Source organism: Natator depressus, chromosome 4 (genome assembly GCF_965152275.1).
Source record: "Natator depressus isolate rNatDep1 chromosome 4, rNatDep2.hap1, whole genome shotgun sequence".
Classification (NCBI taxonomy): domain Eukaryota; kingdom Metazoa; phylum Chordata; order Testudines; family Cheloniidae; genus Natator; species Natator depressus.
The window spans coordinates 121086582-121113771 of record NC_134237.1 but is presented as its reverse complement, the minus strand read 5'-3'; the positions used below and the strand labels follow the sequence as shown (position 1 = coordinate 121113771).

Here is a 27190-nt window from a genome sequence, read left to right as displayed (position 1 = left end):
TTACACTAGCACATAGAAGCCCCAAAGATCAGGTCCCCTAGGGCTATTGAAATACATGCAACATGTGCAACCAGCTACACGATCTGTATCACACCCAATGACCCAATGTGTAGCATATAAGCTACTTCTTTGTTGTTTGCATTTGCAACCCTTTTAACCAGCCACTGACACCTACTGGGAAATCATGAGAAAAAAAAATCCTTTCTAGAAACATTGTGCTAATGTGGTCTGTATTTTTTATCTGCTAATTTTTCACTGAGGGGAATCTCTGCTTTTTAAGATTTCATCTACCCTTGCTGCTTATGCCTCACCTTAGCCAGAGCCTTCTGTGATCCCACAATAGATTGCTCTGTGGAGTCAATTACTGTCTCACCATCAAAGCATTTGGATTTAAAAATCAAGGTGGAGAGAATTAGAGAAAACTATTAAATATATGAAATCACCATTGCTAAATGGAGTGGTTTCTTTAAGGCAGGTCTGAATCATAATTTCATGAGGCAGGCATGGGGGAGCCACAAGATGGATTGAAGATCCCTACATAATAATACGGATGCACTTTATATCTTCAAAGCACTGTCCAGACCTTAGCTAATGAACTCTCACACCATCTCTGTCTACAAAGAGAGTCCATAGCCCTAACAGACTGCCATAAACATGCAAAAGGAATAGTTTGAATTTTTAAAAGTACACAGGGAAAAAGTGTCAAAGTCCTTAGCTAGGATTTCAGACGACATGATGCATGAAAGAGCCATAAAAAATCATAGCGGGGGAATAAAGGAACCGCCATTTCACATGACACATCCTGCTGGCATCACTTAGGGAAGGTCTAAAGTTTTTACCATGGCTGGAATAGCACAGGCAAACTTTCCTGTGCTATTCTAAATGCCCAAATATAGAGACAGAGGGTTCTCCATTCCACAAGTGCCTTGTAAACGGAGGGTATGTTTGAAGGGCTGGGTGCTACTTAGCGGGAGGGACAGAGACAATGACACTGCATAAGCCCTGCTGCAAGCCCTAAAGTCAATGGAGTTTTACCTACTTACACCCAGGGCTGAATTTGGTCCAATGCTACAAGTTTCTGTCTCCAGGGACTTACAGAGGAACCTGTTTCAGGGCCGTCCTTAGGCATATGCAGCATACATGGTGTAGGGCACCCAAAAATTTGGGGCATCACTGGGACCATAGGCGCTGACTTCTCATCTTGCCAGGGGTGCTCGACCCCCCACACTCCACTCCAGGCCCGCACCCACTCCACCCCTTCCCCCAAGCCCCGCCCTGCCTCTTCCCACCCCTCCTCCACCCTCACCCCTCCTCTTCCCCGCCTCCTCCCCTGAGCACGCCCCGTGCCCCCTCCTCTCCCTCCCTCCTGGAGCTTGAACGCAGGAAGCGCTGGGAGGGAAGGGGAGGAGTTGGTAAGTGCGGGGCCGCCGGCACACACAAGGCACAGGGGGAGGGGGGCAGAGGGGAGGAGCTTGGCGCCAGTGGGTGCTCTGCACCCACTAAATTTTCCCCATGGGTGCTCCAGTCCCATGGGTGCTGCTGGTGCAGCAGTAATGGAGAATTAATAATGCACTCAAAGTTGGAGTTCTTGTTCATAGTTCGAGTGAGACATAGAAATTTCAATCCTTCCCACACCAAGCAGAGCATTCATGGTATTTTTAGTCTCATACATTGCTTAGGTACTACAATGATGAGCACATTATAAATATTGACAATTAGAAAGAGATTCCCAGACTGTTATTGACAGCTGTATCCTGATTAGTTTAGATTAGACAACCAATTTATGGCCTGCTTTGGCTAATTGGAGAAATCATGTCTTAAAGAAATTTCACTGTATTTTCATGATTGAGTTAGAATGTTGTCTGAAATTTTCAAACTAGATTGGACCAGCTCAGGGTGACATAGTATTCTAGGGCTTATCTATTGGCCCCATCAGTTTCTGAAGAATTTGAAGTTTAGTGTAGCCAACAGAAATTCAGTGGTAACTATCTAAGCATTTTTGATGCAGTGCAGTACCTAAGACATGATTGCTAATCAGAACTGCTACTTTCTGTCATTGCCAGTTTAGGTGGGTTTAACTTCTGGTCTAAGGACTGAACCAAATCCCTGAGTTTGTGTCCCTCCCCATACATTTCCACTGTTTCAATAATTTTCAAGTCCTGCCCTTGCCTGTAGGAAATATGGATTTTCAGAGCCACTTTCAGCATATTTTACCCGTTTTTCTTTGGGGAGTGTCTCCGGAAGCAGGAAGAAGATGAAAATTAAGTCAGCAACAGCAAACATGAGCGCAAGCAAAGCTGACCGAAGATAGAAGACTTCTCCTTTCCCTGTTTCCATGGCAAGGTAAGCTCCAATCATAGGCCCCACGGTAAATCCAAGTGAGAAAGCAACACCAATCATTGCCTGTTGAGATATAGTAAACTTGCAGTTTTAGACATAGGTTTATTCATGACCAAGATTTTTTTTTTTTTTTGTAAAACTTGATAACTTAAGTCTGTCATACTCTGATAGAAGCTAAATTGTAGTGCCAAATGCTAACACAACATCAAGCGTGATCAATTATGCAGGTAATGGAATTAAACACCTTTTGATCCAGTTCAGAAAGACAGTTCTAAAGCTATTCTGTCTCTTGCTAAACATCCATGAAGCAAATGCCAAAAAACTCCACAACCACCTCGAGGGAAGGGGCAAGTGTGTGGCAAACAGCAATGAATGGCAAGGCAGAGATAACAGCAACAGAGCTGAAGCTTGTGAACCATGTGCTTATGCAGTTCAGGACTTATTCACCCCGGGATGTGCTTTTAGATTGTAAAGCTGCTCAGTGTAGGATGGTGTCAGGGCATCATGTGTACCACCTTGGTGGCAATAATGTTGTTTCTCATCCCTCATGGTTCTTTTGCAATTCCCAGCTACTGCCCTATAAATACAAGTTAGATAAAGGTGAGCAGGCTTGGGCCAGGGGAGAATTAGGATTGGTGGATTCTAAGAAAAACCCATGATGGTGCAGGAAATAGTAAAGGTGCCTCATGGGGGGAGGGATAGCTCAGTGGTTTGAACATTGGCCTGCTAAACCCAGGGTTATGAGTTCAATCCTTGTGGGGGCCATTTGGGATCTGTGGCAAAAATTGGGGATTGGTCCTGCTTTGAGCAGGAGGTTGGACGTTCAGCATTAAAGCAATGCACCAGATTGGGCTATAATGCTGGGAGGAAGGAGGCTAAATACTGTGACGATTTATACCCTGTGCACGCATTCTGGCTTCAATAGAATTTAGCACAGAATTTAGTCCAGGGTCTTTAAGAGGAAACATTAAAAAAAAAAAAAAATCTAGGGCCTGACCACTTGCTGTCTGAGTACAGGACTGAAACAGGAACACCAGAGTTCTAACCCTGTTTGCAATTGAATCCACCTTGGGCCTGAGACCAGCCTCTTAGTATTTCTGCCTCAAATTCATAATCTGTAAAATAAGAATAGTACTACTGGCTTGCTTACCACACAGAAGTATAGTGAGGATTATTGTGTGGAAAGTGCTTTGAAAATGAAAAGCACCGTAACAGCACTCGATATTATTGTTGAATTTAAAAATCTCCACATATTTTCCCCAAGTGCAAGTTAGCCAGAATACAGAGATTATAACATTCTGCCTACCAAAAATTCACCCTATAGTTTCAGTTAGATAAGCATTATAGTACAGGAAGTGTACTGACACTTTAACAGTTGCTACAATGCTATACAAGTATTGCTTTCCACACCAGAGTTGGTTGCATTTCACCAGCGAGTGAAATGACTCTTAAATAAAGTTGGTAAGTCAATTTGTAAAGTGCTTTGGCATCCTTCTGGAAGAAAGGCACTCTGCAAATGTAAGTCATCATTATCACTTGATCAGTGAAAATATATCAGAAGTAACAAAACATGCAACTCCTATGAAAAATTAACAAGAAATCCCATCCGTATAGCCAGCATTTGTAACTCACCATGCCCTTGCTCCTAGTTTTTGGAGAGTGCAGGTCAGCAATTACAGCAGTGGACAGGCTGACATTCCCTTTACTTATTCCACCTAGGACTCTGGAGAGAAGAAAAATACCAAAACTCCTAGAGATAGCCCAGAGTGCATACGATGCTATCAACCCCACCTGCAGGGAGAAGAGGAGATTTCTCTTACATAAAACAGTAAAATCAGCATCATTTTAGGATTATTTTCTAGCTAGACTAATGTTTGAAAAGCAAAATCAATGTCTGCTCCATTAGTCATGAAACAACAAATGCTTTCTTGAAAAAACTGGCATTTCACCAGACACGTACTACTCTGAATGTCAGACAGTAAAAATGCGATAAGGAGAACCCATCTGTAATCATTTCACATAATCCATTATTGTACATTATGTTAAGAGAAAGTTTGTCCGATACAAAATCTATTCTTTTTATGCATTGAAAGGTGTTTAGAACACCTTTGTACAACTTGCTCCATTTTGTTTACAAGACAGCCACTGAAATGGTTTCCAGTATAATTAAAATATTTAAATAAAATCTGCAACCCAGAAAAATTCTAAGACAAAAAAAAGAGACAAAATCCACTGATCTGAAAGTCAATTTTAGCCCTCAGTTTTGGTGAATAATAATTGAACTCGCACATGCTTAATGCATTAATCTGCAAAGACTTTATTGGATGATGGGTTGTGTATCTCATTTGCTGCCGAGATCCCTCATGCATGTTCATACTTGCGCTGTATTATATCTATAATCAGAGCCCTAAATTTGAATTTGTAACAGCTACCAAAGAGAGAAACTGTTTGGTGAATGTTCATTAATACAATAAATAAATGATATGTTGCACTTCCATCAAATGCTTTCCAATCAAAGATCCCAAGGTACTTTACAAGGGGCTGGAGTACATAATATTATTATCCCTGTTATACAGATGGAGAACTCAGGGACAAAAAGATTAAGTCCAACATTTTCAGATTGAGTGCCTAAAGCCAAGCACCTAAATCCACATGTAGGCACTTGTACAGGTGGTGTGATCTTACATGTTGGAATGTCAATGGTATTGAGTTGCCTAAATGATACAAATAAGCGCTTTTGAAAATCCCACTAGGTGCCTATTTGCACCTTTAGGCACCTAAATACCTTTTAAAATCTGGCCCTAAGTACCTAATGTTAGACCCCCAAGTTTGATCAAGTGACTTGGCCAGGGGAGGCAGCACTAATCACACTGGCCTCCCTCTGTACATCTGATTTATGCTGATTCTAGTCAGGCTGCCAGACATACCACTGTCAACAACATGATCGGCCTTCTCCCCAAGCAGTCAGATGCAGCACCCGTGAGTGGAGAGGAAAAAAACTGCAGGATGGAAAAGATGGAGCCAATCAGACCTAGAAAAGATTGATCATTAGACTTAATCATAAGACATGCTGCCTTAGTCTTAAACACAAAGGCAGCCTAACTGCTTAAGGCCTATCACTTCACTATGGCCCTTAAAAAAACCAACAACTCAAACACATATAAAAGATATGCAATTATAATGTCAGACTGTGGCCATGAACAGCAGTTATCTCCCTGGAATGCAAACACCCCCAAAATATTGGGGCTAAGTTCTTATTTAACTGAATTTAACTGGGTTTTCAAGGGAAACGGAAATGCAGACAAACCAGAACAAGATGGGAAAGCTATGAGACTTATGGGGGAAGGAGGGGTGTGTCAGAAAAATGCAAATTCTCTGATATTTTCTATCTCTGACTGCAAACTCTTCCTGTTCATGGAGAGAGGATAATATAGGATTTAACAGCCAGTCAGTATAACACACCATTCTTTTAAGTAATTTTTTGATAACTGAACTTGGATCTGTCACATTTAATTAGCTTATCTTTTCTCCCCTTGGTATCAAAGGCAGCAATGAGACATATCGGGATATGTGACTCCCTCACATAAATGGCAGTGAGTCTACATATCTGAGGAGATTCCTTGAAACCTACATTCTGTCCCTGTGATCTTCGGTTCCTCTCTTCTCTTGCCATCTCTAACTCAGTGCCCTCATTAATTTGTAATACCTTTGTGACAGACTGCCAAGAAAATGCTTTGTTGTTATAGCTTTTTTTCTTTAAAGGAGAGAGCTGGCTTATATGGCTTACTTAGACAACCTATCAAGGCTGAAAATGCACAGAGACCATGGGTTAAATTTTGCACCACTGAATGGTAAAACTGTAAAACTCCCCTTGACTTTAAAGGAGTCAGGATTTCATATCAAGTATGTGGGTATCTGGGGGAGAATAATTTCTTTGTGGTTGCTCAACAACAAAAAAGTAAAAAATGAAACAAAAAAACCAAAACAAAACAAAAGCCATACACCTACTTACAGCTTTAGCTCACAAATGAAGGCAGCAAGGTTCATTCTCATTTGGATGGACATTAATTATTAATTATTATTATTTGCATTGAAGGAGCAACTATGAGCTTCAATTCCATTATGCTAAGCACTGTACAAACATATTCCAAACAGTTGGTTCCTATCCTGAAGAGATTTACAATCCAAGTTGAGACAAGAGACAACAGGTGGGTACGAGGCAGGTGCAGGATGGAAGTACGAAGCAATAAGGAGATGATTACATTTGCTATGATAAGCAGTGGTCACCACAGATGGCTGTCAACATCAGCTGTGGCAGCTGGTGCCCAAAATGATTGCTGTGCCTACAAGTGTGCCCCTTCCTCACTACCTCTGTCTCATACAGGGAAGGGAGGAAGAAGGCAGGGGAAAACAGTTGCTCCCCCTTCTCAGCCAGAATCCTGAAATGTTCACTCGTGTCTCTTGGATGTATGAAGTGTGAAGCACTAATGAAGGGTACTGTAATGCAGATGGTACAGCTTAAACCACAACATCACAGCCTATGCCAAGAATGTAAACTTGGTTGTTTACACATCTGGCCCAACACACAGGCCTCTTGCCTTCCCTTGCCCACTATTAACAAATCTGAATTAGCCTTTCAGAGTCCTTGATTCACTGCTTTGCTGCCTGCAATGACTTACGGAGGAGCTGGAGAAGACTCAGTCACAACAGAAGTGCCCTGGTGGCAACAAATAGTACTGCACTCTGCAGAACAGCTGCCACGTCCCTTCCGCAGACACTGGAGCGTGGCTGCCGGCTGAGGTATAAATGGTGAGCCTCTAGTCACTCAACACCCCCTGCTGATTTGTCTCCATTCCTGGGAAACTCAGTGCTAAAGTAGTAAAGCACAGCAGGCCTGGCCTAGGAAGCATGACTGTGGAATAGGTTGAACTGCTTGCCTGACTAGTCAGAGCTATCAGTTCCATATAAGCAGTACCATTTACCAAATATTTATAATCTGCTTCTCTTGGGTACTTCTAGGGCATCTTTTATTGTGCTATCTAAGTCCCAATTTAATAATGGTGATATATGTTTACAAATAAAAACATTACCATAGAAGAGAGCCTGAAAATGACACTAGATTGCAGGTTCATTCATACCTCCAAACAAGACAGTGTTGTACTTCCTCTCCAGAGGTACCCCAACCACTGCAGCAAACCAGTCCACGCCATGCTGAAGTGATAGATAGAAACCATCCTACAAAAGAGAGTCATAAGTCATACAGTTAATGGTTCTTAGGGAACAAACTCTCTCTTGCAGGCTTTGACTTTATTTGCAAAAATGTAGCATTGCTTTGTCTCTGAAATGCCACTTGAGACAACTTCCTTCCCCAGGTGTATGTATGGGGTATATGCCTGATGGACCAGTGTAGTCACAGATATATTTACTCTGCCCTTAACCTTTCCTCTCTCTCTCAAAATCTCTTCCACGGTGGCACAGACAGACTCCCATAGACCAGTGCTGGGTTCTGAAGCACGAATGGGATGCAAAGCCCATGTGCTGGCTCCTAACATCCAGTCCCTCCCTACACAGCAGAGCCAGGCTGGTTCCACTCCAGGTAGAGTCCTTGGCAACCATACAGCAGGGGTAGAATTTGCCCCATCATGCCCTATGGAAACGTATGACTGGAACACAGAGCAGAAGATGGTGAATAAATGCTACTGAGCTAGGCACTAACTCCTACACTTGCTAAGCCTCGATTTTATACATAATAAAGCCGCAATTTGAGTTACAAACTCATATCTCATCCCAGCCAGGTCTTCTACATTCCTGTTAGAGTCCTGAGACTCTCCCTGTTTATCCTCCACATTGCACACCCACCCTAGAAACCATGTGTCTCCGTCATCAGCCTCGTACCAAAGAGAAAGGGGCTATGAAGAGATTCACAGCCCCTCATTAAAGATACTCAGTTAACCGGGAGGGATGCCGATGAACAACACAAGGCTCTGTGTCTCCTTTCCACCTCCTAGACTCAGGGACCAATAGACTGGGAGTAGGAAGGAGACCCAAGGTTTACACTTCACTATTCAAAGCACTAGGCCACCAGCCCAGCCCAAATTCCTCATATTTTACTTGAGTGAGGAACATGTTGTGACAAAGTAGGAACTTTTTGTAATATTTTTATGAGGCTTTGTGTGCCTCCATTTTCTCCCATAATTTGCTTTGCTGCCCAATAGAGGGAAAAGGGATTAAGTTTTTTCTCAGGGAAGATTAAGAGACATGGGTGTGTGTGCGTCACCTTGCTGTCTGGGTGAACAGAACAGAGTTGTTAAGAAACTGACTGAAACTGACCCAGATCAACACCGGGTCCAGAGAGACAATGCAAGCTCTACTCCTGGGGGAATTCTGTGCCACTGCACATGCGCAGAATTCATGTGTCCCACAGACTTTTTTTTCTCCACAGAAAATACATTCTGCTGAAGAGGACCTGCAGTTACGCCTTTTGGCTACCAGGGGCTGCTGTGGTGCCAGAACAGAGGCAGATGGCTCACTGCTCCCCAGCCATAGCAGTCAGCATCTGATAGGGAGAGAGCAGAGACTGTGTTCCTGATAGCACCCTGCCCGTGGGGCCAGGTGAGAGAGCACTGGATGTGGGGAGGACAGAGAGAGCAGGACACACGGGGCTGCTGCGGGGTCACATACACTGGGGTTCAGAAGGGCTAGATAGACTGGAGTGGGGACTGAATGGGAGTGGGTGTGCATGGCCACATGGGGGCGGGTGTTGTTCAGTGGCGGTGCAGAGACACATAGGAATGGAGGGTGGAGTGGCTGAGAGGTGGTTCAGGGACACATGGGGATGGGGGTGCATGGCGGGGTTCAGAAACACATGGGGACAGGGGAGGGGGTGGTTGAGTAGGGGTATAGGGATACATGGGGATGGGGGAGGGATAGCTGAATGGGAGTGAAGAGACACATGGCGGAGAGGGGGCTGAGTGGGGGTGCAGGGACACATGGGGATGGAGAGAAGGGGGAGCAGGAACACATGGGGGCAGGAGGAGGAGGGGTGGCTGAGTGGGGGTGCAGGGATACATGGGGATAGGGGACAAGGGGTGGCTGAGTGGGAGTGTAAGGACACGGACATATGGGGAAAGGAGCAGATGTGCCTGACTGATTGGGAGAGGCTAGGAGTCAGCCAGAGTCTGCATGGGGAAGATTCCCCAACTCCCTAACAATCCCCCCCCCCACAAAAAAAAAAACTGTTTCGTACTTCTCCCATCCACACCCAACAACCTTCCAGGTTCAATCCCAGGTGCCTTCGCAGCAATTATTTCCCTTTTCCTTAGCTCCTGCATTACCCCTGGCTCTCCCAGGCCTTTGTACTGCTTCTGAATATACAATTTCTATCTTGTAGTTTAAATGAATTATTACTCAAAGTTCTATATGAATAAAATATGCCTAGTAAATAATCTATTTGTCAAAAAACATTTCCTGAATCTTTTTTTGTTGTCTGTATTGTTACAGACATACTTGTTGACAGGTATTTTGAAATAAATTGCCAAAATAATTGAAACTGGCATGATTATAATGTGTTATTTTGACAAATAAAATACGCAGAATTTTGCAGAATTTTAAAATATTGTGCACAGAATTTTTTTGGTGCAGAATTCCCCACAGGAGTAAAGCGCCAATGACTCATGAATTGACATTCTCAGCAGAGAAGCTGAGCAGAGACCTCACCTTGAGAACAAAGGACAGAGACAGAGGATAAGTGTGGGCTTCTGGTTCTGAAGGAGGTGGGCTCTCCACTGGGACTGAGTAGGGAAATCAGAGAGAGTGAGCTGGAAAATGGAGTTCACTGCAGTTTGGCCTGGTGAATTGCTCTGGCTTGATCAGAATGGACTATGCTTTAACCTTTATTTCTCCATGATAACCTAAGGAATTCCAGTGCTGTGTTCCAGTTGACTAATAATGCCTATCCTGTTTTGAAAATGTTGCTTAGGTGTCACTGCAAATACTTGCAAGGGTGTATTAGTCCCTGAAGAGCGTACAAGTCTATTTCAATTGCACTTACTGGGCAGAGCTCAGTATAAAGCAGGAGTGCTGTAGTCCAGAGACTACAGTTTAGGAGGCAGTAAGACTGCAGGACCTCCCCTGAAGGAAAAGTGGGACTCCCTGGGGTCAGCCATGCTGAAGGAGTTCGTCCAAGAGACTGTTTAAAAGCTGGGGTGTAGCACAGATCCTGTGGATCTGTGACATGTTTCTTCATAACTCTGTCAATCAAGGCGTTGGTTTTTGACAGGTACAGACTGTCTAGCCATAGATGGCTTTGGGGGTTCATGAATCCTTCCTTTGGAGTGAGGGTGGGGGGAAGCAAAGCTTCAAGAGGGTCTCCAGTTTACACAAACAGTACCAAATTTGACATGGAATCATGGGGTTCAGTGCTACCTCAGCAGCATGCTGACTGGCATTTTGCTAGCTGTATCCAGATGCTCATTGCTCCATCAATGTGCTTTCTGCTAATCTGCTCTGAAGAAGACCCAGTAGTGGGGACTTCTCCCTCCTGCTGATCATAAGTGTGTGAGTGCTTGGGGACCAGGAGCACACGTCCCATCTCCACCCAAACAGCGCAGGGCAAGAGGGCAGCCACAGGAAAGGGAATTAGAGTGGTGGAGATAGAGTAAGAGGTCTTAAGGCAATGACAGAATGAGGTGGGGGGACTATCTCAAAAAAAAGATCACCAGAAGAGCTAGCTCTGTGTATTGCTTTAATCAGAGGCATCTACTTACCCGTAAAACCTACTGCCAACAAAGAATTCAATATTTTCCATTACAACCTAGTTGCTGGCACTGGTAATCGAGTAGTCATGTAAATAGATTTGAACATTGGGGAAGAGAAGAGAATATAGCCGAGAGAGAAATGGCAAGTCAGACAGACAGCTCGCAAGAGACGGAGGAGGAACAATGGATGCACAGCACCACACCTCGATGGGTTTGTGCTGTAAAGGACACTTAAGGCTGGGTTAAGAAGCCAAAGTAAAGCTCCTTCTACCTTACAGAGCTTGAGAGACAGTTCTGGCCCCCTCACTCACACAGCCAAGACAGACAGGGTAGAGACTGCAGACTTTGTTACCAAGAGACCAGGGCTTCACGCCTCATGGAGATTCACTCAGCTGACTGAGCCACACAGCAGCAGGAAGCCCAGCGTTACTCATTGCTGGAGACCAGGCAGCCACAGACACATGTTAGTAAAAGAACAGCAAGGCGGAAGGCAAATTCAGGACAATTACAAGAAGTAGCCACTCAGTAATCTCTGGATTTCCCCAAACATAGACACCTGACCCTGACTCAGTGGCAAAGGTGAGAAAGTCTTACTAGGCAGAGCAAAACAAACCAATCTAAATACACCCCAGACTTGCGGGTGGGGTTTATTCTGCATGTAGCTTTTGAGCTGTGTCAGGGGAACGGGCACCCCACACATCCCCCCTCCCTCTGATCCCCTTTTTTCAGATCACCTTGTGCCCAGACTGTATTTTCAGCAGGTAGAGTTTAGTTCTTACTTACATCATTCTTGCTGTAATACTCAAGGATTGAAGGAAGGAGTGGCAAAATGAGAGTGAATCCCAGCAGGTCTATAAGGAGTGCCAGGAAGACAATGGTGATCACCCGACCAGAGCCATCTTCAGCCTCTGACTTGCCCCTGGTGGGGCAGCTACTTTCCCCCTTTTCTATGGCCATGTTGTCAGGCGTTGCACTTCTGAAACAGAATAACAGCACTCACTCTGAAGCATTTCAGGCACTGAGGTTATTTCACCCAAAGGGGAAGAACTTGCTGACTCATTCTTACTCCATTTCCCCCAGTGCAACAATATAGCAATTGCTAGATTAGAATCCTGGTTCACTAGGGAGGGGGCTGTTTTGTAAAACAGAACAGGCCCCCGGCCTCACAATTCCTAGTCCTTAGTCACGCAGCTCATTTGTTCTGGTAAAAGTGGGGCATGATGGCAAGAACCACTGTTCAAAGGAAAACGTCAAGCATTCGGTACAATCAGTCCCAGATAAATGAATCTGTGTCTTAACAGGATAAAAGGTGCTAAGTCATAGTGTCACTAACTATACCTCTTTCATGTTTAAATACAAACAATTTTTCTGGACTTGTTTTGTAAAAACATTTTCAATCCAGCATTGAAGCATAACCATGGAATGGAAATGTCTCCTCAGGCAGGTATCTAACAGCATTTATGTCTACAGTAGATACCACAGTGATTAGTGCTGTATAAACACCTACAACAGCATGACTCACTGATCACTTCAGGGAGGGTGTTATGCTCAGCAATGGCAGCTCAAGAAACACTGTAAAACAAAGTTCGATTTGAAATTACTAGTATGTCTTTAAATCTACACAAAACCATAGGAGGGGCATAACTATAAGGCAGCTGACACTTTTCAAGGATCTTATTTTAATTTCTTGTACTGCTAGCATAACTATCAGCAAAATATTTTTATTATTTGTATTCTGGGAGCACCTAAAGACCCCAGCCAGGGTTGGGGCCCCATTATGCTTGGTACTGTAAAAACACAGAAGACCCTCCATGTCCTAAAGAATTTACAGTCTGTCTATATGTCTGTCTGCGATATAGTACAAAAAGTTAGCAGTTTGTCAAACAAGGTGGAGTGTTTTAAATTAAAGTGTTTTAAATCAGCAAGCATGAAACATCAATTTAAATAATTGTTTTTAAATTGTTTTGTATTTGTACTTTAGTTATTTCCCTAAAGAAAGTTTTTCTCATTAGTTGGTATAACCATTTAATTATGTTGATTTGCAAACAAATATAGTCTTTACACTAAATTTGGCACTTCTTTTTGGTAATGAGAAAGATATTGTGCATCTATATACATTCATTTAAGCAATTATATAGTTTCGCTTACATTTATTCATATTCTTAATGTTTACATTTATTCAGATTTTTAATATTTTAATATTAGAAAATGGTGACTAATGCATTTCTTATTTACTAGATAATTTTTTATTTGGGATTTGTGTCAAGCCGCATTTGGATGAAAATTGGGAATCAATAAAAATGTACAACATTTCAAAATTGTCTTTCTTAGTTAAATTACACTACCTTAAATGTGCTGAATATAAAATAATTAAAATGTATCATAACATGTTTTGCATTTAAAATTATTTATTAAATAAAGATAGTATTAACTGACGTTAGTGAATTGACGGATTGTTTCTGGTAAATATGGACCAGATTTTTAAAAGGTATTTAGATGCATAAAGATGCAGATGGGTCCCAAATAGGATTTCAAGAGTACCAAAGCACTAGGTGCCTACTGGCATCTTTAGACACCTAGATACCTTTGAATATCTGACCGCATGTCCTTCAAGATATTAGAATGAATAGATCTCATCCTCTCGCACCTGGTTTTTCTTCAGAGGTTAGAAGAGGAAAACAAGCTTTCCAGCTTTTTCAATTCCCAATCAGGGTTTTCAACTTTGCCTAAACTGATCCAAATGAAGAAAATATTCTCTCTGCTAGTTAAATTGAAATCAAACACAATTAAGGCAGAAGCTTTTCTGCACAAGAGAAATGGAAAGTACTCACATTTGTGAAAATGCAAATACCATCATTCAATTGTAAAGGCTGAAAATAACATATACACTTAATACAGTTAATGACATTGTGACACATTTATAAAGCCTGAGTTGACCTCAAAAATTAAATAGGCTTCCTCTTATTCTGTAAATTTAAAGATATTCCCCTTGATTCTGTACATAGTTAAAAATGCAGCCCCTTTTAACATCTTTAAAATTTTAGGAGGCCTCATTGATGTAGCATTTTATTATTTTTATTTTAGTGAGTTTAATAGATTATAGTATGTTTAGGCCTTACCATAGGCTGCCACAATTTCAAATTTAATTTTAAAACAGGTTCATTTTTTAAAGGAAAAATGTATTTAATTTAAATAAGAAAAATTGTTAAATTAAGATATCCTTTAAAAAAAAATCTATTTTTATCCATGGTGTTGTCAAAACACTGCAGCACAATTTCTCTACACTCACATAACAATCTTCCCTCCCAAGGTCCCGACAACCCCCCCCCCCAAAAAAAAACCCAACAAATTTAAATTCAGATTCTGTGTTTACTGAATCAAGCAGTAAAAATGGGAAAAACTACCTCTTTATCCTCCTTCAGTTAATAGCCAAACTACGATTGACTTCCATTGCTCAGGATCAGGCCCACTGAATAATGTCTGGCATAAGTTCTATATTAAGGAGATAATCTGTATTCCAGGTACAAACCACTGGGGATATAAAATTGTGCTAAACCAAGTAACACTCACTGGAGATTTTAAAACTATTTGTGTTCACAGATAGATATTTTCTCTACAATTCTTTAGTACTGCGTTATTGATTATTGCAGCTAAATTAAAGAACTAACATTCTTGGGTAAACAAAAGAGGACACTTACAATCCATTTATTGTAACAACAATTGTTGCCATAATGCAGCTGAACCTACTGCTACATGTAACAGTTTATTTCTTTATGTGTAAGAGTATATGACACTTTTTAAAAAAAATTACAAGTCACTCTAATTATAAACTTTTAGCATTATTTGTAGGGCCTCTGTTTTCCCAGGTTTTTTATTATCAACTTTTGAGTTTTGTGTAGATGAACAAAAAATCATAGGATTTATGGCTCTTTGAATATATTGTAACAAGTAATATATATATTGTAATGAGTAACCTCTTTGTAATGTTCTCTAGTGCACTTTAATGTAGCATTGTTTCAAATACTACTACACTTTAGGGAACACCAGCAGTGTTATCATGGACCAATTAATGTGCCACATTAGTGCACTTTAGAAATCACACCCCAGCAGTCCACATACTACTCTCCAAAGACAAACCCTTAGATACAAGTAACCATTACTGGTGTTTATTGGATAAATGCCAGTTTCAGGGTTTTTTTTTAAAACAGGGATGTTTATCACATAAAGCCAAAAATCAGGAGCCCTGATTATTTGTTTACCTAAAAGATAGCTGGGTAGTTGAAGTCAACTGTGAGCATTAGTTTAGGCCTTGAAACTTGGGCCAGGAATTTTTCATTCTCATTCTTCTCTGGTTAGTGGTCAGGAGAGGTTGTTGTTCAAGCCTTCACCTTCTTCTCCAGCAAGCAAGCCAAACTGCACTTTATAATACATAACCATACTGGCCTTCTTCATTCAATACAAGCAACACTGCATCTCTGCCATGGCAGCCCACCTTGCTTCCTGCAATGGCCATTCTATAGTAGGGGATATTTTAGTTCAAGGAAATAGTGATGGAGACAATGCTCTAGAAGCATGGAACATTCAAAGACTGTTATGCGGAGATGTGACAGATAATATGAACACATGGAATAGTCAAAGACAATTGTATCAGCTTTTTATAAATGTTATATGTATCTTTATGGGCTAGCTAGTGATTGCATTTCTGGCTCAATGCAGGAACTCAAATCACTGAGGGGTAATCAGAGCCATAACCAGGGCAGCCAAACTGCAGGAGCGAAATAATGGGGCAGAAATAGAAGCATGCTGAGGGCTTGGTCGGGGGGGGGGGGGGGGGAGAAGGGACACCACCTCCACCCTCTGACTTACCTCAGCAGACCACCCAGCGTGTCTGGGTTGCGGGGGGGGGGGGGGGAAGCAACCAAAAAATCTGGGGGGGAAGGGCACGTAACCCTGCATTCCCCCCCCCCATACATACATGTGTCACCTCTGGGTGGAAAAATGAAAAAAAATGGTAGAGGACGCAAATATACTTGCTCACCCCTGGCGCCACTATGTCTAGTTACAGCACTGGGGGGTAATTAATGCAAATCTCTCATGCAGGTAAGAAGTCTGTGGAAGTTTTACCCCCTGGGGAAAGTGCATATAATGGTTCAAGAGGCCTGGCAAACAAAGAACTGAAAACTGTATAAAGAAACAACTCTGACCCGGGAGAGAGGTCAGTCACCCTTGGTCCACAAATGGACATGAGACTGTGTGACCAAGAGGTACAGATCCTGCGCAGGACTAGAAGTACTTTGGAACTTGCCAGGGTCTTCATGGGGAAGATGGGTGACACCTGATAAGCTAGGCATGCCTATAAACTTTTTCTTTTCTTTAAGATATGCTTCCTCTATAAAGCCTTTGTTCTAAATAAACACTACTTCGCTTTATGAGAGTAGGCTGGTCACTGTTCTTGTCAGAAGTGTGGGTGCTGAACTGAAATCAGACCTGCTGAGAGAACCACAGTGAAGCAGGAGGAACTGCAGCTTGAGTCCCCTGTCTGGAGGGAACAGATGGTGGGATGCTGCCCCAAGAAAGGTGATGGCTAGAGGTCTCAGATCTCAGAGGCCTCCCCCATGAAGGGGTCCGAGGTGCAATTCCCTCAAGAACTATGACAGAAATCTCTGCACTTACTGGAACCAGTTTGTGTGCAGCCCACCTGAACCTCTCCCTCTTTGAGTTTCCTCACAAATCCCCTCTGTCTTCCCCTCTTTGTTGCTTGCTTCCTCCTTCCCTTTCCAGCCCTCATTACACCTATTCAGTCCCCTGCCAGGGACGCCAGCCTCCCGGGTCCAATCAAAGAACTGACTTGGAAGCGGACCCGGTCCATCACTCACACCTAGGGCCTCAGTCATTTGTTAGCGGCCAGCCTCAATCTCACACCTCAGTGCCTTGCTGGGCTTCTGCTGGAGGAGGAAACCCCATATTTCCCACCTCGGGATTTGCCTGCCAGTCTGGAGAAGGCTTTTGTGACTCATTAAGAGACTGGGTTTGATTCTGGAGAGAGAAAGAGCAGCGGGGCCAGTTTCACAAACTACTTAACCTCCTCTGAGCCCCAGAGTGAAAAGAAAAGGAGGACTTGTGGCACCTTAGAGACTAACCAATTTATTTGAGCATATATGCTAGCTAGCCCATAAAGCCCATATAGGCTCAAATAAATTGGTTAGTCTCTAAGGTGCCACAAGTCCTCCTTTTCTTTTTGCGCACGCAGACTAACACGGCTGCTACTCTGAAACCTGTCAGAGGGAAAAGAGACACAGGAGGGAAGGGAGCAGGGGGCCCGGGGGGGCGAGGGGAGGGGAGGGGGACGCAGAGCCCGAAGCATCACTTACGGGGAAGTTATTCTGGCTGGGGCTGCTGGAGGCTGCGGTACTCGCCACTGTCCCCGACCCCAGGTGTGAGCGGTTGCCACCCCCACATCCGGGACACACCCTCGGCAAACTGCCCCCCGCCCCATCCGAGGCAGCCCCACAGCCTGCTCACTGTGCCCGGCACAGATCCTCCCCGCGCGCGCGCCCCACCCACCCGGCACAGAGCCCTCCCCTGTCCGAGTCCCTCCGCCCCGCCCGCCCCGGCGCGCTCCTACCCGCCGCTTCCTCCCCGCGCGAGGCCGGCCGGGGAAGCGAGGGGGCGCCGCGAGCCGCCCGGGGCACGGGGACCAGCGGCAGCGCAGCCGAAGAGCGCTCCACACGGCCGCGGCGCTTCCTCTTCCGGGCTGCGGCGGCGGCGGCTGGGCTGGAGGGGGCTGAGTCCTGCCGAGGGAACATCTTCCATGGGTGCCACTGGGCCCCCAGCCTCACTCCCCGGGCAGGGAGACGCCCTCAGAGGAGAACTCTGCTGGGGGACGAGTTGGCAGTGTGTCAAGTCCCCCTCAGCAGCTCTTTTTTAGAGCCCCCGATTCATTCAGATAACCCCCCCCAAAAAAAAAACAAAAAAAAGGAAGCACCCCACAAATTGCCCCAGCCTGTTAACTCACCAGCCAAACCCAAGACATCCACAAACTGGCCCCCAAAGCCGGGGCAGCCCCACAAATTGCCCCAGCCTGTTAACTGCTCCTCCCCTGAGACGGCCGGGTAAACTGCCCTACCTTAAGCTTGAGACTGTAGCTTCAATCTAAGGTTAACGTTGGCCAAACATTTCAACATCCAGCAAAGAATTTATAAAGGTCTTGGTTAAAAATGTTGAGGTTACATCCGTATCTAAAAGGAAATGTTTCCATTTTTCATGTATGACTCACTGAGGGTATTAGGGTTGTCATACAACGTCAACTGTACAAACATGTGAGTTATAGATGCCAAATGTGATGCAGGTCATATGAAAACCAATGATAATATAAAATCCCTGTGAGATAATTATTTTATCTCCTTTTTACAGCAGGAAAAACTGAGGCAGACAGTACCCTCAAGGCCATAGAGTTAGTATTAGAGCTGGAATACAAACAGAAGTTTCTGACTCCTAATTCTGTGCTCAGGCACATTTCTCTCTTGCAGTAGGCTTGTCTACATTAGGGAAAGTTTGCAGACATTTCCCTTTGTTGCCCACCAGTTCAGCTCCAACACAAGTAGCAATCTTGGAAGCCCTGGTATAAATGGGTCAGGGGCTGATGCTGGCGTTGGTGTTTAAGACACAGTACTTAAAATAACAACTTCCTATCTACACAAGCCCTTCTGTTGCTACCACCCGTGTTAGCTTCAGCAGGAAATATTTGCAAAATTTCCCTAGTGTAATCAAGGCTAACAGAATGTGATTTTTTTAGTGTGTGCACATGCTTGTTTTTATTAAGAAAAAGTTTAATCTCTTACAAATAAACTCTGGATTCTTGTGACAGAAAACCACAAAGAAAAAGAAATAAAATGAAGGTGTCTGAGTAAGGGCAGCTCTTCAGCTGGTGTAATATAGCATAGCTGAATTGACTTCACTCACTGGAGCTGTGCTGGTTTACAGCAGCTGAAGATCTGGCCCAGTGTCCGTTTCAGGGTTACATTTTAAATTTTTATATCTAATGTCTAGGAAAGTGAGAGAATTTTGGAACATAATTTTTCATATCTATACTGTCACAGCCAGTTCACTCAGCCTGTTCTCCATCAGTACATATTGTTACCAAACTTTGGCACCACGGCAGTGGTTCAGTCTATCTTCTGACCTAACATCTTACTCCCTTGCCCATTCATATAAATGCTGTGTGTCATTTGGTATTTGTATGGATAGTGGCTTTAAATATTAGATTATGGATGGTCATGTGGTTAAAGCACAAGACTGAAAGTCAGGACTCCTGGATTCTATTTTCAGTTCTGCCTCAGACTTCCTGTGTGACCTTTGGCAAGTCACTTATTCTGTGCGTGTCTCCGTATCTCCTATTTGCAAAATGAAGATAATACCTACCTTAGGATGCTGTAAGATTTAATTCATTAATACTGGCAAAGCACTTTGTGATCCTCAGACCAAGAAAAATTGGGCTTTCTACCACAACCTAGATTAGTTTCTGCTTTTGTTTCTCAGCATAGATTTCAGAATTCCCCATTCTCTTTTCAGAAGCACTTTTGCACCTCCATGTCAAACTGAGTTTCTCACAGGTAAATGAAAGTTGTACTGCTCCATCACTCAGCCTATAGGACACAGGAAAGTTACATAGCACAAGTCTTGCAGAAATGCACCTTGTTTAAATAAGAGAAAAGAAAATAAGTGTCAGTTAGCAACATGCTAAAAACCAGCAGCAAGAAATTTTGATTTTATAGTAACAATGTAAATTTAGCATGTTTTTAAGAAAGATTTTTTTAATTATTATTTTTGACTGACAACAAGTTTTAACACGATTTATTTTAAAGAAAACAGCAATAACAGCAGCACAGCGAAGTAGAGCCTGAGTTGCATTCTGCTTATCTGTATTTGAATGGAGACATCATAACTTGCAATTGGTACCTGAACTACATATTTCATAGCCCCTAAATCAGTAATACTCAGACTGAGGCACCTGCACCACAAGTGCCTCTTTAATGTGTCTCCTGCAACACATGATATTAACATTATTAACCAATCAGGATGTTCTTACCCAGTTAAGTTATCAATTTGCACTAAGTTATTAACATATGTGCTGTGAGAATAATATATATTATAAACGAAATATTTCCCCTATCATACTGTTTAAATATGAATAGTACTATAGTAAATGAAACAATGAAGTCGCACAACTGTGACTCTTTTGGATAATGTGGATCGCCAATTTGGCTCCTGAACCAGTGAGGTCTGCATATCACTGCCCTAAATTATATAAAGAGAATGCTAAGTTTTAGACAAACACCTTCCCCACACAGCATCCCCTCTGCCCATAGCTGGGCATTTGGAGAGCTGTAGCTCAGATTTCAGCCTTAAGTTATGATGTCACCATCCTGGTTCTCCAAAGTTTGCCAAAATCCTCAACGAAAGGAGGAAAGTTGTGGCCTGTAAGGTAAAAAATAAGAAATTATATTTTAAACGTACAATTTATGAAGCTGCCTGTGGATGTAATCAATTATTTTTCATTGTTCATCATAATTATTACAGTAGAGCTTAGGGGTCCACCAAGAATAGAGCCTCATTGTGCTAGGGACAATAAGAGACAGCCCCTGCCCCCAAATCTTACCTTCTAACTAGACAAGACAGATACAAGGTAGGAGAAATGGATAGACCATACAAGCAATACGAACAGTGCGATGGCTCAATGGGCTCATGAGTCCAGGACTAAGCTCCAAATGTCATGTTGGTTGGTTTGGTTATTTAAATTCTTTCAGTGTGGTTATGTCAGGAGGGAATTAGCTAGAAAGGGGGAAGGAAAGAAGGGGACTGGAGACTGGAGGAGGAGACAGGAGGGAGCAAACTGCCAAGCAGCACAGGTGAGAGAGAATGCTCTGAGTTCATGCTGCAGAAAGCACTCTGATGCTATCACCAGTGTCCATTGGACCCTGCTTGCACTGCTTTCTTCACCTGCTGTGCCAGCTTCCAGCAGTGTCTTTCCAAAAGGCCGCATTGCAGGGGAGAAGATGGTATATCATATGGTTTCTGTTATCCCAGAGGGGGTCTCCCCAACAGAGTTCTGGGTCTGAAGAGTGCTGGATCAGAGGGCAGCCCCAGCTGGGCCCCATTTTACCCTATCCCACCCAGTGCAGCAGTAGTAGTAAAGGACGCAAACAGAACTGTTTATGATTGACAGTTCCTTTGAGAAGAAAGGAACTGTGGATCACTGATTGCTACACAACTTGCTGTGCTATGAGTTTGCTGCATAGCAGCAGTTAGTTGTGGCTTTAATAAACCAATCTCTCTCAGAGTCTGATGGACACCAGTACAAACATAAAAAGGTCCTTGTGAAAGACCAGTAAGCACCTGTCATAACATGCTCCTTTCTTTGCAAACGTTAAGTTATTGCTCCATTTCAGACTGAGAGGGTTTGGATAGGCTGATATCTACACCAGCTTGCTTAATCCTTGACAAAATCCAGCTATAGTATTTGGCGTGCCAAAATCAAACTGGAAGTGTGCAATTATGAATAGGTTTATAATGGTTTCTCATAGCATGGGCGATTTTAAATAAGAAGGGACTCAGGCACAAAGTGGAAGTCTAAATCAAGTCTAGCCGTATAGCCTTTGAAAGGATTTTTGTTCTCTTTAAAGGTAATACAATACCCTCTGTGGTCTGGATTTATGCCCATCAGAACTCTGGCAAGGTCTTTACATTCTCCCAACAATTGTATGCCTGGCATTTATTCCCCAGAAGATTAGTTTTGGAGGAATTAGTCTAAACATCAGGATTAATCTGTCAGGATATCACTGTCTCACACAGCATCTTGAGATTCAGTTGTTGAGATGAGTGGTTCATTACCAGGTTCAGTGTGTGAAAGAAAAAAGAGTGGACTTGCAAACCGCTATTGATCATGGATACGGTTCCTTATTTTTGTTATTTATATTGGGTTAGCTCCTAAAACCCTAGTCATTGACCGGTACCCCATTGTACTAGGCAATGTACAGATGCAGAACAAAAAGATGGTCCCTGCCCCAAAAAGCTGACACTTAAAGACAAGAGACAAATGGATACAGACAGGTAGATGGGGAGCACAAGGAAACAAGGTCCTTCTAGGTTATTAGAGAATGAGGGGTACTGTGTAGAATAATTCTACAGGACCAAGCCCCAAGACATGAATTTCCCTTATTCATTTCAACGGAGTGTTCAGTTTGAAGCTAATCCAGTTCAAAGACCCTCTTGACAGAAATCTAATCAGAATCCAAATGATTCAGTGGGATTTGAATTCTATATCATTGCAAGTGTGTTACCTTGGGTAGCAAGATAAGGAGACATGATCCTACCTGTGACCCCGTTTGCTATTGGCTTCATAAACCTCCATATCAATATAATCTGCAGTCCTGTTCTGCTGCTCACAGCACTGCCTCTGTTCCTACAGTCTGCAACTTCTGGCCTGGTTCAGTTCCAACCCACCCTGTATCCTACAGTGGCTTTTTCTTAAGTCCTGACCACTCCATTCAACACTCTTCTTGAATATTTCATTATTTCAGAGGAACTCCAGAACAATGCATGAGAATTTCCTCATGAGCAGGACCATCTACTCTAACAACTCAAATGTTAATTTTTTGAGAAAAAAAATTTTTTTACACAAAATGTTTAAATAAATAGCTTCACTATACCACCAAACCTGGCCTCACTGCCATAGGTATTCAGATACTATGATGATAATTCAGTATAATAGCCTAGATAGAATAGTATTCTAAAAAAACCGCACCCTAACTACACATTGGTTGTTTCAATTTCTGTCCATGTTTGCTGAGCTCTGATAATACAATAGTGTTTACACTCTTGGATGGAGGTCAGGACTCCAGGGTTCTATTCCTGTCACTGTCACACTTGCCAGCAAGAGGCTGTTCTAAGAGTTAAACTTTTTAGTTAAAAAAAGCTCTGAGACCTTAACTGAGGACGATCATGGAGAATTAAGTGTCATTGTGGTGAGTCAGATTCTGGGAGCCATCACAGGAATCTCACTGAAGGACTTCACTAATCTGTATGCAAATAATCACTCAAAATGAACTACACTGGGGGAACATTAATCTTGCAACAGAAAATAAGAAAAACAAGGCAGTTCACAGCTGAATATGAAGCTCTCTGCATTGGCTGCAGCACACCAACCCCCCTAGCCCAAAAAAGCAGGCAAAGGGTTGATGTACAGTAGGTAATCCCTTTCCCATTTTTTAAACAAAAGAGTAGCTGCATCAGTGCTACCAATAATATAAGCTCTGGTGTAGATCAGGAGTAGGCATTTTGACTATGGTTTCATCTAGTTCTGTTCAAATGTTAGCAAAGGAATGCAGGGTCTGTGGATCCTGTTGCACTGTCAGTTTGCAATAATGACCACAGAACAACTCTGCTGTTGCTCCATAGCCTATGTGGTGTGCAGGAGGGGAATATTTGTCCCTCTCTAACCTCTGCTAAGCATAAAGCACAGAAATTGCATAGGGGAGCAGGTTTCACGGCATGGAGCACATTAACATATATTCTACTTGCACACGTTTCATAGCTGTCCAATGTGTTTTTCCCCCACTCATCAAATATATTTGAGTTTTTAAAAGGACTTGATTTTTGCTTCCTCTCTGATCCTAAGGTGAAGTCACATTACCAAATTGTATTCTTTCCTCTGTGCATGAGGCTGCCATTGAAACAAATGCATTCAAATTCAGAATTTGGCCAGAAACATCCAGCATTCGCATGGTGACAAGACGCTGTCACAAAATCTTAGGAGTTTTCTGTAGAAGCCGGCGAAAGAGAGGAGAAATCTCTTATTCACCCAGAGTTGTTGTAATATCAAAGGCACCACACAAAATGTCTGTCCCAGTAAACTGCTTTCCATAGAAATGTTCTGGTTCTGCAAGTATGTCCCCTCTTTAAATGTGCACTTCCTTCCTTCTATTGTTTTCTGCCTCAGCCTTAACTCTGGTTTAATCTGCATTTCTCAGCACTGTTCATACTGTGAGGGAATTGCTTTCTGCCACAGGGCTAAGCTAATCCAAATGTTGTCCCTGTTGAATGAATATTTACATGGTTCACAACAGAATCCAGTGAGGCTGCCAAACTCTGACTCGTAAAAGTCCTCCCCCAGCGGTTCCTCCAACTCTCTGAACAACCCCTCCTGCTTTTCCTCAGAAACCTTTTCTTGTCTCACTGTCTCGGCAGCTCCTCCTGCTTCCCTTTAGTAACTTCTCTCTCCCCCACACTTAACTTCCTATATTTCTGCCTTCTCTCCTCACATCTCTACAGTTGATCTTGGTACAAGTTTGCCAACAAAACAAACACAACAACAACAAAAAGACCTGTGGCAGCAAGTCTCAGAGCACAGGTCAACTGACTTGGGCTTACACTATGGGGCTAAAAATAGCAGTGTACGTGTTTGCTGAAACCTAGGCTTTAGCCAGAACCCAGACATCTACAGGTCAGTTGACTGGGGCTCTGAGACTGGCTTTGGGTTTTGCTTTTTTTTTTTTTTCTTTTTGGCTGTATAAATGGACCCAGATTTCAGAGTAGCAGCCGTGTTAGTCTGTATTTGCAAAAAGAAAAGGAGTACTAGTGGCACCTTAGAGACTAACCAATTTATTTGAGCATAAGCTTTTGTGAGCTACAGCTCGGATGCATCAGAGACCCAGAGTGGTACGTGCTGTGCCTGTGTCTCCAGCAGCAAGGTTGCAAGTAAGAGTCAACACCAGAGACAAAAGCTACATTTTCTACCTTTGCTGTTCTTTTCTTTTGTGTGTGGTTGATCGGTGTTGTTTTCTAGAAAATGGGATTGGACTCTCTTGACAACGACAACATCTCAACTAACTTTTCTGTTCCCCAAAAGAGCAGTTATTACCATCCGAGACTGTCAAACAAGGAGGAGGAATGTCATTAAAGATTCTCTACAGCTAAAGGGAGAGGGAACAAGATATGTTGTTAAAGTAAAAATCGTACTTAATACTCAACATTTCAAATGCTTTAACTGTTTTTTTCCTTTTCTGTATCTTTAATAAAATGTTAAAATGATTTTTACTAATGTGTTTGCCATGGTACTAAGCAGGCTGAGGTCTCTGAATACAAAGCTTTATTTAAAACTGTTTAATGTTGGACAATTTCATGGTCATGTTAACACCTTTGATTCCTTGTGTTTATTTAAATGGAATAAAGGGCTCCAAACACTGAATGTGAGATTCTGATCTGAGGTACATCAGTGTAAATCCAGAATAATTCCGTCAATGTCCATAGAGGTTTTCTATTTATTTCACAGTAATCACCATCAAAATCTGGCCCTAGATCCTAATGTAATAATAGACTACTTAGGTTTAGGCATGGGGTTCCCACTCCAGTCTTATTAAAAACAAGTAGGTAACCTGCAGGTTTCCTGGAAAGGATCAGTCCAAGGTGCATCTCATTGGGGGTCTCTCGGCATTGTCTGCATGCTGCTAAAACAGCACTTCCTGCACAGCTCCTGATAGTGGGCTGCTCCAACAACAGTAACAGGCTGCTTGTAACCTAGTAACTACTATCTGAATGTCATCTTTCGGCATTCCAAAGAAATCCTGTGGGTCCTGTTATTAAACATGCATTGTTTAAAACAAACCTTTTGATTCTAACTAGATGCAAAAAGAAAAGGAGTACTTGTGGCACCTTAGAGACTAACCAATTTATTTGAGGATAAGCTTTCGTGAGATGAAGTGAGCTGTAGCTCACGAAATACAGACTAACACGGCTGTTACTCTGTAACTAGATGCAGGAGTTATTCTTCTGTGAAGAAACAAGATTTCATCTCTTTCAACATTTTATATCCATTCTGTGTTCAGATCCCATGGATAAGTACAATTACCCACATTTTCCAGACGGGAGTCGCTTCAACACACACATAATAAAACACTAATTGGTTGTGTTGAACAGGCAAAAAGGCACAGCCAAATGCATATGTACAAAGGTATACAGCATAGGAGTGCAGAACTTGGAATACGTAACTTGACTTTGTGGCCTTCGTTACAATGTAATGTAACAGCAGCTAATAAAGTGGGTAGTGTCAATGGTGGACAAGCAGTCATCATCTTAATTTAAACTTTTCTTAAAGATGTTGCATTTACAAGGCAATTGCCACATTCCTTTGCTCCTTATAAAAAAAAAACCCTTAGTAAGCTTCATTAAGCCCATTTGGCATGAGTGCGGCAACCCAAATCAGAGACCAATGGAAGCACCAATACTTTTGGGAAGAGCTTGCTCCAATACTGAGGGCCTCATACTCTCAGAAGACTGACTGTGAGTGGCACCATCAGGATGAGGGTTCAAAGCCCTTCTCCTTCTCATTGTGGCTTTCACTCAGTTTCTTGAGATTCCCAGAAAGTATGGTGCAGCAGCTCCTGTGGCCAAGCAGGATTTTGAGGAACTATGGTGGTGATTGAGCCCAAGATCCATCACCCATCTCATCCCAATGAGAAGGAAGAACTGCAGGAGCTCAATGTGCACTTCACTGGTTACACTGAAAAGGTCAAGTCACTGGAGCAGATGAAACAAGCCCTGGAGGCCGAGCTGCTGGAGCTGAATGAGCAATTCCAAACAGGAGCTGCTGGCGATAGAGAGGAATATGAGCACGGGTTCAAAGAGATGAAGGAGCTGAGAAGATGACTCAGGAAAAGGGGGTGGCTGACACTGAGCAGGGGAATCAGGAGGAAAAGACTGACATCTGGAGGGTGAGATGTGAAGAACCACCGGCACTGAAAGGTAAGGGAAATGTTCAGGCAATTCAGCATCCTTAGGGTTAGTGTTGCAAAATGCAGATAAGAAGTTCCCCTAAACTCAGGGGAAGGATCGAATGATTTGATTTGGGAATCATATTATTGTTTGCATAACAGTAATGGACAGAGGCCCCAATCAGAGAGCATGGCCTCATCAAAGTAGGTACTGGGCAGATATAGTAAAAATTTATCTCTACTAAGGATATTACACAAATCACAATATGCACGGAGAGTATAGCTAGCCAAATTCTGCACCAGCTTTCATCTTCCCACTCTTGCTGA

The 27190-nt window shown here is 42.8% G+C and overlaps 1 protein-coding gene across 3 annotated transcripts in view; it reads right to left on the bottom strand.

Annotated features, from left to right (window-relative positions):
* MFSD10 (major facilitator superfamily domain containing 10) overlaps positions 1-17836 on the bottom strand; it is a 33718-nt gene extending 15882 nt beyond the window's left edge. The window contains exons 1-6 of one of the 3 annotated variants that reach the window (XM_074951794.1): positions 17722-17836; positions 11880-12072; positions 7479-7575; positions 5268-5371; positions 3973-4131; positions 2215-2403 (exon numbers count right to left, since the gene is read on the bottom strand). In XM_074951794.1, coding sequence (XP_074807895.1) covers positions 2215-2403; positions 3973-4131; positions 5268-5371; positions 7479-7575; positions 11880-12053 — 723 coding nt within the window. In that variant the 5' untranslated portion in view covers positions 12054-12072; positions 17722-17836. Of the gene's footprint in view, positions 1-2214; positions 2404-3972; positions 4132-5267; positions 5372-7478; positions 7576-11879; positions 12073-17467; positions 17581-17721 lie in introns of those variants that run through there. The other 2 variants (XM_074951793.1, XM_074951795.1) reach the window with 2 other exon arrangements.
* Between the last annotated feature and the right edge of the window lie 9354 nt (positions 17837-27190).